Source organism: Rattus rattus, chromosome X (assembly GCF_011064425.1).
Source record: "Rattus rattus isolate New Zealand chromosome X, Rrattus_CSIRO_v1, whole genome shotgun sequence".
Lineage (NCBI taxonomy): Eukaryota > Metazoa > Chordata > Mammalia > Rodentia > Muridae > Rattus > Rattus rattus.
The window spans coordinates 127,088,910-127,100,936 of NC_046172.1; the positions used below are offsets into that span (position 1 = coordinate 127,088,910).

The 12,027-nt window shown below is 43.8% G+C and overlaps 1 protein-coding gene across 1 annotated transcript in view; it reads left to right on the forward strand.

Moving 5' to 3' along the window:
* Positions 1–931: 931 nt before the first annotated feature.
* Aff2 (AF4/FMR2 family member 2) overlaps positions 932–12,027 on the forward strand; it is a gene marked incomplete at its 5' end in the record, with an annotated part of 51,485 nt that continues 40,389 nt past the window's right edge. The window contains 3 exon segments of the mRNA XM_032889505.1: positions 932–1,108; positions 3,150–3,595; positions 3,597–4,167. Coding sequence (XP_032745396.1) covers positions 932–1,108; positions 3,150–3,595; positions 3,597–4,167 — 1,194 coding nt within the window.

The window sequence follows — 12,027 nt, forward strand, 5'->3', positions numbered from 1 at the left end:
TGTTTTTTGCACAGTTCCTAAGACAAAGTGAAGCAGAATTCAATCCAAAGAGACAATGGCTAAAAGGACAGAAAAAACAATGCTTTGCTCCAGAATCCTATTAGACAGCTAAAGTCGATTTGGTGCAGTACACAGAAAGTAAAAGATTGATTGGTAAAGAAGAGTTGATTCCCAATAAAGGCAGAATAGCAAATGGTGCAGGTCTTCAAATACTCTGTTGGCTCACCTCTACAAATTTAAAAATCAAGCATTGGAGACGGATGTTTTGCTCAGGGTCTATGCTCCTCGATAAGTATTTCAAAACATTACAAAAATGATAGCGAAGAATGCAAAGAAGGACATTTTCTCATTTTCTTATTCATGGACCCAAGAGAAAGAAATTGAGGACCATACCTTGGACCTGGAATAACATGTAATGAGCACAGCCGTTATCCTTTGAAGGAGCCAGGGCACTGTGGTACCATATCTGAAGTCAAGTCCCTTCTCAACCCTAGGCCTCAGTTTCCTCTAATAAAAGGAAAATTGAAGTTACCAGTTCTTAGAAATATGACTACATTAGACTATACTCCAAGAAGTTGGGGTGGAGGTCTATATAATAACAGAATATGAGAAATTTACTGAAATAAGTGGAACAATAAAACCTCTGAGCCTCAGCCTTTAGTCTAGTATGAAATCTCTGTTGAAAGTTTTCATATGGAATATGAAGGAAGGAAGGGTTTCCTGGAAGAAGAGGAACTGTGCTGGGCCAAGGTGCTTGCTTTGAATCAAACTTTTGACATTGGCCTTCACACTGGGCTCTTGGAACCTTATATTTTGTTTCTGTCAGGTGAGCATCCTGTAATCTACTCTTCCTGCAGTTCACAGATCATAAGTGTTTATATTGAACCAGGCTGTTTCTTTCAAGTCTGAGACTTGATGAGGTAATGAATGATGTCATTTTTCTTTCAGCTCACTCTTGGCCACACCACAGCCTACATCTGCAGCTCAAGCTAGTGTGGGGTCTGGCAGCTCCAGTGAGTCAGAGAGTAGCTCAGAATCAGACTCAGACACTGAAAGCAGCACCACTGACAGCGAATCCAACGAGGCTCCTAGAGTGGCTACTCCAGAGGTGAGTTGTCAGGCCTCAGGATCCATCTATGTGCTGATGCGCAAGGTGCATGCCAGATATATCACCAGTCGTACTTTATTAGTACAGTAACTACTTCAGAAACGTAGCTTGAGACTTGGAAGGATTGTTTCCTTCAAACATATGTTTGTGTATGCCCTAACATTTATAGATCCCTTTTGTGTGACTCTAAGTTGTACAGGTTGCTTGCTGTGTGATGGATTTTCTATGGGAGTCACTGAGCTACGCTGAGCCTCAAGCTCCACCTCACAGAAAACTAGGATAGGAATGATCAAGCTTGCAACTTAACTATTAAAGTGAACTAAGAGCCACTTCTATATCTGAAGATGCCAATGCTACTTTACTTTAAAGTTTTAAAGTGGCAAATGGATACTAAGCAAGGAAGACTTGAGACACATGTCTTTCCATAAAGTTCAAATACCACTCAAGAAGTCACACATTCCTTATTTCAGTTTATATCATGTGACAGATAATAATAAGTTATGAAATGTTTAGCCTAGCACCCCAAATATCAGAACAATAACTCTAAAATGGAAGACTTAGTTTTTGCCTTCTCATCCTCTGGTTAAGTGCTCTGGTTCCACGAATCTGTGTGTTGTACAACAAGGAAATTCATCTCATGGCTCTTTATATATTTCTTTCTCAATAACTAGAAAGGAATAATAGAGACAGTAGTCATTTTATTGCTGTTAAAAATAGCAAATGCTGTGCTGGACACTTGACTTACATTTTCTCATCCACTCTTACTAACAACCCAATACTATACTCTCTCACACTGTGGGACATGTTATAGGTGGCAATGTATGTTTATGTGAGTTTAAGCCAAAACTGCCCCAAGATCTCACAGAGATATGGTAATAGAGCAAGGGCTTAGACTCAGGCCAATATACTACCAGAGTTAGCTTTTAACCTGGCACTACACTCCAAAGAGTAGCAGCTGAGAGAGTTTCTTTAATAGTTACCTGCTATTGTTTTCTGTAGGCAGGGATCACACCTATTTAATTCATTTAAAATTCTGCCATCTTCTATTCACTGGTGCCACATTCTTGGTGGCTTTCAGAAAAAGAGCCCTTCTAATAAAATGATGGCTTTTCAGTTTAACCAGTAGAAATCAGAGTGGAATATCAAGTGTGAATTAGATATATCATTTTCAATGTTTCATAGTGAATTCCAAAGTCTACATGCACATCTCCATAAATTGATTATTTCTCATATAGTTAGGAAAGCATAGTGGTTGAGGGAATCAATTTATTTCACCCTTCAGTAAAAAACACAAAGGTCGCAATGTTTTCAATGAATCACACTGTCATGTAGTACACCCTTCTTTACCTTCTGAATACACTTGAGATGCACTTAGATTTCTTTTAAGGAACAGATACCAAAACCTCTGGCTCCTGGTGATAGGTGGAACAATGATTCTTACCAAAAGCTTTTGGGAATAGAATTCTCTCTCAGGAGCCTTTGGGTTATAGACTGAAGCATCTCCTTGTGAAGAATCCATTATATACTAGCTGGAGGAGAGAATATTTTCGAGGGAACAGTAGAAAGTAGTGTTTACAGAAAACAAACTTTGATTTGTAGTTGTATGTTTTTGTCTGGTCAGATACAGGGGAAAACAAATTACTCCTTTAATCTTCACTGAGAGTGTATTTATTAATGAATGTGTATATGTTTGTGTAGGGACTATCACTTAAAGTCCAAAGTAGTCTGATATTGTTGTTGTTTGGTTGGTTGGTTACAAGGTCTCATGTAGCCCAAAATAGCTTCAAACTCAAACTTGCTATGTAACTAAAAATGTCCTTAAACATTTGATCCTCCACTACCTCTACAACCATACCTGGTTTATGTGGTTCTGAGAATGGAACCCAGAGCTTCACTCATAGTGGGCAAGTATTCTACTAAATCTATTCCCAGCCCACAGCATCTAATAATTTCTTAGCACTGTATAGTCACTATACAGAAAGTCCCTATAAAGTCTCTACATATGTGAAATGCATCCTTGTTACTGTTTCTCAATCCACAGCCTGAGCCACCCTCAACCAACAAATGGCAGCTGGACAAATGGCTGAACAAAGTCACGTCCCAGAACAAGTCATTTATTTGTGGCCAAAATGAGACACCCACAGAGACCATTTCTCTGCCTCCTCCAATAATACAACCAGTGGAGGTCCAGGTCAAAGTAAAACCAAACCCCAGCCAATCTGTGGCTGTACCCAAAGAAAGGCCCCTCCTCAGTCTTATTAGGGAGAAAGCTCGACCAAGGCCTACACAGAAAACTCCAGAAACAAAGGCCTTGAAGCATAAGTTGTCAACATCAGTTGACTCAGTTTCTCAAAAGACAATTGGAAAGAAACAACCCAAAAAAGTTGAGAAAAACACCAGCTTTGAGGAGTTTACCTGGCCCAAACCAAATACTACCAGCAGTACTCCCAAAGAAAAAGAAAGTGTGGAGCTTCCTGACCCACCACGTCGCAAACAAAGCTACTGCCCACAAACCAGTGCCCAGGAAAGAGCCAAGGCCACATGTCCCCCTGGCCACTGAGAAGAAGAAGTATAGAGGGCCTGGGAAGATTGTTCCCAAGTCCCGGGAATTTATTGAAACAGATTCATCTACATCTGACTCAAGCACAGATCAGGAAGAGACCCTGCAGATCAAAGTACTGCCACCTTGCATTGCACCTGGAGGTAATACTTCTAAATCCAAGGAGACTTCTAATGCCAGCCTAACATTAAGCACCTTGACCAGCAGCAACAGCAACAGCAACAGCAACAACTTGTCCACCAGCAATGAGGAGACAGCTTTTTCACCACTTCCTGCCGTGCAAACTGAGCTTTTGACCCCTGTACGGGATCATGAGATTCCAAAAAACCTCTGGGTGAAGATTGACCTTGACTTACTTTCTAGAGTACCTGGCCAAAATTCAGTCCCAGCAGCACCTGCAAAGACAGACCACCACAAGGAGACTGCCTCTAAACCCAAGCGACAAACTGCTGCCATAACTGTGGAAAAACCAGCCCCTAAGGGCAAACGTAAGCACAAGGTGAGTTGTTTAATGGAGTCTCCCATGTGGTTGTGAGCAGAGGCTACTAAAATTGTTTGTAGTCTTTTTTGTTTAAAGAGAGCAATGACAGAGGATTGCAAACTTTGGTAAAGAAACGGACATTTTCTAAGAGGAATAAGAGAAATTATTATATATGCAAACTAAGTATACAAACAAGCACCTTTGCTATGATACGCAGTCCCTGGAGCAAGTGCCTTAGATTGCTCCTACTGTCAATGGCTCCTCTATTCTTGCTCACAGTTTACCACCTCAACATTAGCAGGGTGCCTCTCTGCCCATAATGGTCAAGGGCATCTTTTGCATTTGTTCATTTCTCTGGACAAATATTAATGCATTCATAAGTCCACTATCCTGGGGTATCCTTGTATCTACCTCACTAAAGCTTTATATACCTTCTAGGATAATTGGCCTACTTGAAAGGATTAATCTGTGAAAATGTCATCTGAAGATACACTGGTATGAATTCTAGGTTCACATAGGGTCACCAGAAGAAGAAATCTAGAATTACCTTTACCAATTAAAATATGTGTAGAGTTTATAGTTAATAAACTCTGATTCATCACCTTATCTTGGGATAATTTTCCAGAATCAAGTTCTCTGTGGTGCTGATTTGATAATAGTATTCCTCATAGCACCATAGCAGCCCAGAGATGCAACTCTTATCCATTGTTCATCCCCACACCCCATTTCTCTACAGCAAGGGTTGTCTTAAATGTAGCCATTGCTCCTGTTGCTTAGCGAAAGAAAGAGAAATTACCTACAGACAATAGCGACTTATTGAATGGGATGCTCTAAATGAATTCATTCCCCTGTAATTAAGGAGTTTAAAAGTAGAGGAGACTGAAGGTACCTAAAAACCAGTGAAATATCAGAAGACAGGGGTGTGATATAAGAAGGAAAGGCACAAGGACACAGGGGAAAGGCAGACAAAAGGCTTCTGTGAAATCATGGAGAGTCTGAAAAGTGCTGAAGAAACAAGAGTGATGGGTGAATAGGGAGTTGTAGGAGACTGAGTGTGACCAGATGGGGGATATAAAGAAATAAGTTGACTGTAGGAAAATATGGAATAGCTGGGAGTTGAGGAATCCTTAGGACACTGGGGAGCGTTAAGACACAGACAAGTCCTGGGAGACCAGGAAGTAGTAGGAGACTGTAGAGCCCTAGAAAACAAATGAGCATTATGAGATTGTGGAGCTTGAGAATACTAGAATACAGTACTTGGAACACTAAGACATAGGCAATGGTAAAAAAACAGGAACACTGACATAAGGAAGCTCTTGCACATTGGGTAGTGCTATTAAAGACTGAGGGCTAATAGGAAATACTGCCAAACTGTGAGAAGTTGTTGGACACTGACAAGTTCCAAAACAACAAGAAATGTTACGCTGGCATGGTGGAACACTAAGAAATGCTAGGGCAACTAGAACACCACAGGGAAAGATTATATATATATATATATATATATATATATATATATATATATATGTAGAGAGAGAGAGAGAGAGAGAGAGAGAGAAACAGACAGAGACAGAGAGACAGAGGTGTGTACAAAAGAAAGAGGAGATGTAGAACTTTACAGAGTATTGGGAGACGGTGGAGCGTTGAGACATTGAGACAAGGGAGTGCTAGCAGACAGGGGAGTACTCAGAGGCCAGCAATGCTAGGAAACAGGAAGTTCTGGAGAAAAGAGTGGACTCAGAAATAGGGAGTGCCAGGAGACAAGGAGTTCTAGGAGCTAGGGGAAGATTCAGAGATGGAAGAGTATTATTAAACAGGGAGAATTAATGATAGGGAATGGCACTAAACAGGGAAGGACTCAGAAATGGAGGGTTGTTGGAAAACAGGAGGGACTGGGAGAGATAGGTGATATAGAAGTTCTCAGAGACAGTTGTAGGAGGCAAGAGAACACTCAGACACAGGGACTGCTAGGAGAAACAGAAGCACTGAGAGACAAAAAATGACTAGGAAAATAGAAGAGTGCTAGGAGACAGAAGGGTAATGGGAAAAGAGACACTATTCAGACAGGAAAGTGCAAGGTAAGAGGGGAGCGCTCAGACAAAGGGAGAACATGGAGACAGGGGAGCACTCTTAGGCACAAGAGTGCCAGAAACAGGGAAGCACTTAGAAGCAGGGAGTGCTAGGAGACAGGGGAGCACTAAGAGACAGAGGAGTGCTCCCATCCTTCCCCATTGCCGCCTCCCCCAACAATCACGTTCACTGGGGGTTCAGTCTTAGCAGGACCAAGGGCTTCCCCTTCCACTGGTGCTCTTACTAGGCTATTCATTGCTACCTATGAGGTTGGAGCCCAGGGTCAGTCATGTATAATCTTTGGGTAGTGGCTTAGTCCCTGAAGCTCTAGTTTTGGCATTGTATTTCACATATGGGGTCTCAAGCCCCCCTTCAAGCTCTTTTCAGTCCTTTTCTGATTCACCAATGGGGGTCCCATTCTCGGATTCAGTGGTTTGCTCCTGGCATTCGCCTATGTATTTGCTGTATTCTGGCTGTGTCTCTCAGGAGAGATCTACATCGGGTTCCTGTCAGCCTGCACTTCTTTGCTTCATCCATCTTATCTAGTTTGGTGGCTGTATATGAATGGGCCACATGTGGGGCAGGCTCTGAATGGGCGTCCCTTCAGTCTCTGTCCTAAACTTTGCCTCCATATCCCCTCCCAGGGGTATTCTTGTTCCTCTTTTGAAGAAGGAGTGAAGCATCCGCATTTTGGTCATCCTTCTTGAGTTTCATGTGTTCTGCGCATTTAGGGTAATTCAACATTTGGGCTAATATCCACTTATCAATTAATGCATACCATGTGTGTTTTTCTGTGATTGGGTTACCTCAGGATGATATTTTCTAGTTCCATCCATTTGCCTATGCATTTCATAAAGTCATTGTTTTTTTATAGCTGAGTAATATTCCATTGTATAGATGTACCACATTTTCTGTATCCATTCCTCTGTTGAAGGGCATCTGGCTTCTTTCCAGCTTCTGGCTATTATAAATAAGGCTGCTGTGAACATAGTGGAGCATGTGTCTTTGTTATATGTTGGGGCATCTTTTGGGTATATGCCCAAGAGAGGTATAGCTGGGTCCTCAGGTAGGCCACTGGTTATTAAACAAAGGCAGAGAATGCTAGGAGGCAGAAGAGGATTTAGTGTCAGAAGAGTGCTAGGAGACAGGGAAGCACTAAGAGATAAAGGAGTGGTAGGAGTCAGGGAACACTCACAGACAGAGGAGTGTTTGGATATAGTGGGTCACTAGGAGCAAGAGTATTGCAAGGAGACAGGGGAGAAGCAAGAGACAGAGGAGTGCTAGGAGATAGAGGAGCACTAAGAGACAGAGGAGTGCTGGGAGACAGGGGAGCACTAAGAGACATAGGATTCCTAGAAGATAGATGACCACTAAGAGCCACTGGAGTAGGAAAACTAGAAGAAAGCACTAGAAGCTTTAGAGCACTAGAAGAAAGAAGGGCTTTAAGAGTCAGGGAACACTCGGAGACAGAGGAGTGCTACATGACAAGAGAATCAGAGACAGAGGAGTGCCAGGAGCCTGGGTTGTACTCAGAGAGAAATGACTGCTAAGCTACAGGTTATTAAACTAAGGCAGTGAATGCTAGGAGGCAGAAGTCTCAGAGGAGGAGTGCTAGGAGACAGGGGTGACCACGGAGAGACATAGGTATGCTTTGTGTCAGGGGAGCACTAAGAGACAGAGGAGTGCTAGGAGACAGGGGTGAACACTAAGAGACAGAGGAGTGCTAGGAAACAGGGGAGTACTAAGATACATAAGAGTGCTAGGAGAGAGGTGAGCACTAGAAGAAAGAAGAGTGTTAGGAGTCAGGGAACACTCACAGACAGAGGAGTGCTACAGGACAGGGGAGAATCAGAGAGAGAGGAGTGCTAGAAAACAGGCCTGAACAGTAAGAGAAATAGGCATTTTAGGAGACAGGGTGCAGACAGAGACAGAGGAGTGTTAGGAGACATGGGAGCACTAAGAGATAGAGGAGGGAGTACTGGGTGACAGAAGATTTCTAGGAGACAGGGTAGTACTCAGAGAGAAAGGAGTGCTAGGAGACAGGTTAGTCAAGTGTCTTAGGAGGCAGAAGAGGACTGAGTGACAGAGGAGTGCTAGGAGACAGGAGTGAACACTAAGAGAAACAGGCATGCTAGATGACAGGAAGTACTAGAGACAGAGGAGTGCTAGGAGACCAGGATCACTAAGAGACAGAGGAGTGCTAGGAGACAGGGGTAAACACTAAGTTGTTGGGGGAGGGGTAATGGGGGAGGATGGGGAGGGTACACCAATAGAGAAGGGGAGGGGAGGGGTTAGGAGGATGTTGGCCCGTAATATGGGGAAAAAAAAAAGAGAGACACAGGAATATAGACGCTGGAAACAGCACAGCACTAAGTTACAAAAGAGTGCTAGGAGACAAGGGAGCATGAAGAGACACTGGAGTGCTAGGAGATAGGGGCGCACGAAGAGACAGAGTAGTGCTAAGAGACATAGAAGTATTAGGAACAGGGTAGCACAAATAGAGTGCTAGGAGTCAGACGATCACTAACAGACAGAGGAGTGTTAGCAGAAAGGTGAGCACTAGGAACAAGAGGAGTGTTAGTAGTCATGGAACACTCAAAGACAGAGGAGTGCTACAGGACAGGGGAGAATCAGAGAGAGGGGAATGGTAGGAGACAAGGTCATGCTCAGAGACATGAGGGTGCTAGGCTACAGGTTTGTAAAGGAAGGTAGAGATTGCTAGGAGGCAGAAGAGGACTCAGGGTTAGAGGAGAGCTAGGAGACAGGGAACACTAAGAGACAGAAGAGTGCTAGGAGATGGGAGTGAACTAAGAGAGAGAGGAGTGTTTGAAGTCAGGGAACACTAAGAGACAGATGAGTATTAGGAAATAGGGGAGCACTAGGAGACAGGGTTGCTACGAGAGAGGTGAGCGCTAGGAGAAAGAAGAATACTAGGAAACAGGGCTGAACACTAAGAGACAAAGGAATACTCAGAAATAGGGTAGCACTAAGAGATAGAAGAATTCTAGGAGACTGGGGAGGAGGGAAACACTAAAATACTCATGAGTGCTAGGATACAGGGGAGCACTAAGAGACAGAGGAGGACTAGGAGTCAGGGAACACTAGGAGACGCAGGAGTGCATCATGTCTAGTGAGAATCAGATACCGAGGAATGCTAAGAGACAGGGTAGTATTCAGAAACAAAGGAGTGCTAGGCTACAGGTGAGTAAAGGAAGGCAGAGAATGCTAGGGGGTAAAAGAGGACTCAGAGACAGGAGTGTAGGAGACAGAAGGAGTACTCAGAAACATAGGAGTGCTAGGCTACAGTGTAATAAACAGAGGCAGAGAACATTAGGAGTCCGAAGGGCACTCAGAGACAGAGTGGTGATATGAACCAGGGCATGGAGTATAAAACAGTACTCCTAGCAGACAAGGGAGCACTCAGTATCAGAGGAGTGCTAGGAGAGTGGTAGAACTCAGAAACAGAGAAGTAAAGGGAGACCGATGAGATCTATGAGACAGAGGAGTGCTTGAAGACAGTGGAGAACTCAAAGACAGAAGGAGACAGGGTAGTACTCAGAGACCAGGGAGTTCTAGGACACAGGTGAGCACTCAGAAACAAGAGTGCAAGGAAATAGGGGAACATTCAAAGTCAGAGGACTTCTGAGTATCAGGGCAGCTCCCAGACAGAAGAATGCTTGGAAACAGGGTAGTACTCAGAGAAAGAAAGATATTAGGACTAGGGGAGCAGTCAGAGAAAAATGCTAGGACACAGGAGGAGCACTAAGATATAAGAGTGCTAGGTGACATGGGGAGCACTGAGAGACAGAAGAGTGCTAGAAGACAAGCATGAACACAGAGACAGAAGACTGCTAGGAGACATAGTAGTACACAGAGACAGAGGGAGACTTGGAGATGATGGGAAACAATCAGAGACAGATGTGTGCTAAGTAACAGGGCAGCATTCAGAGACAGAGGAATGCTAGAAAATATGGGAGTACTCAGAGACAGAGAAGTGCTAAGACACAGTGGGGGCACTAAGACACAGAGGAGTGCTAGGTCAGGCTAGTACACAGAGACAGAGAAGTCTAGAAGACATGAGGCCACACAGAATCACAGGAGTACTAGGAGAAACAAGGGGAACTCTCAGAGACAGAGGAGTGCCAGGTGATAGGTTAATACTCATAGACAGAGTAATGCTAGGATACAGAGGAGCACTCAGACAGGGGAGTGCTAGCAGACAGTGGGGGGAGGGGGAGAGAGAGAGAGAGAGAGAGAGAGAGAGAGAGAGAGAGAGAGAGAGAGAGAAGAGCTAGGAGAACTGTAACAATTGGAAATAGAGGAGTGCTAGGAGACAGGAATACTTAGAGACAGAGGGGTGTAAGGAGACAGGGTAGCACCAAGAGACAGAGAATAGGAGACAGGGGAGTACTCAGTCACAGGAGTACTAGGATACAGGTGAGCACTTAGAGAAGAGTGCTAGGAGACAAGGGGAGTGCTAGGACACAATGAAGTGCTAAGTGACAGGAGACCACTCAGAGAGGATTGCTAGGAAAACCGGGGAGCATTAAGAGACAGGATTTCTAGAATACATGATGCATTCAGAGACAGAGGGGTGTTAGTATACAGAATAGTAATCAGAGTCAGAAGTGGAACATATAGGAGTACTCAGAGAGAGGGTTGTGTAAGGAGACATGAGAATACTCACAGAGGAGTTCTATGAGACATGGAGTACTCAGAGACACAAGAGAGATGAGATACATGGTTGTTGTTAAAGACAGGGAAGTGCTAGGAGTCAGAGGAATAGTCAGAGACAGGGCAGGGCTAGGACATTTGGTGGACTCAGAACAGGGGACTTCTAAGTGATGACTGATGATTGCCTCATGCTAGGTTGTGAGATACGAGGGTGGTAAGAAGCCCTAGCAAATGGGATCACTAGAAACAGGCAATACTAAGAGAGGAGAAATACCAGGATACTGAGGAACCTTCGAAGAGGGGATACCATAGATTCTAGAGAATAAAACCAGGGACAACTTTGAGGCTACAAGGGATCTCAGCCAAACACATTGTACACTGAAAAATAGTTGGAGACTTGAGCTCATTAAAAGGCTGGAGTAATAGGAGAAAAAAAAATACTTGGAATTTTGGTGGGAAGCATGTAAGACAAAATGTCTAGGAGAATGGTGAGACCCCTGTGACTGCAGACTGCTTAAAGACAGGCAATACAAAATTCTGGCAGAACTAGGAAACAGGGGAATGCTACTAGACATCACAGTGAAAATGGGAAAAACTTTCCCACTGTTGAGCACTACTCAGGTGCATTGTGACAACAGATTGCATGCAGAACTGTGGTAATTGGGCAAATGCTAGAACATGGGGAATGCTAGGTTACTGGAGTGTTTTAGGAGACTGCATGTCCTGGGAAACTGAAATACTAGCAATCTAGGGATAGGCTGGAGCCAAGAACTTGAAAAGTATAGTGTACAGAGACCGGAGAGAGCTAACAGTCTTTGCAATGTTTGCAGGCTAAGGATAAGTAGGAGACAGTAGGAGACGAGGTTCCCTAACCACAGCAAGTTTTAGAGATTGAGGAACACTAAGAGAGTGAAGAGCAATAGAATACTGAGCCTTACTAGGATATAATGGAGCAGTGAGAGGCAGGGGAGCTCTGGCAGAACGGGCAGCAGTAGGAGTGTGGGAAGCATCAGGATACAGCAGACAGGTCCTAGGAGAATATAAAATGAGTATTAGGAGATACAGTCCACTAAGGGACTAGGGAGTGCTAGGATGCACACAATTTCTAAGAAACTGGACAGTACTAGAAGAATGACC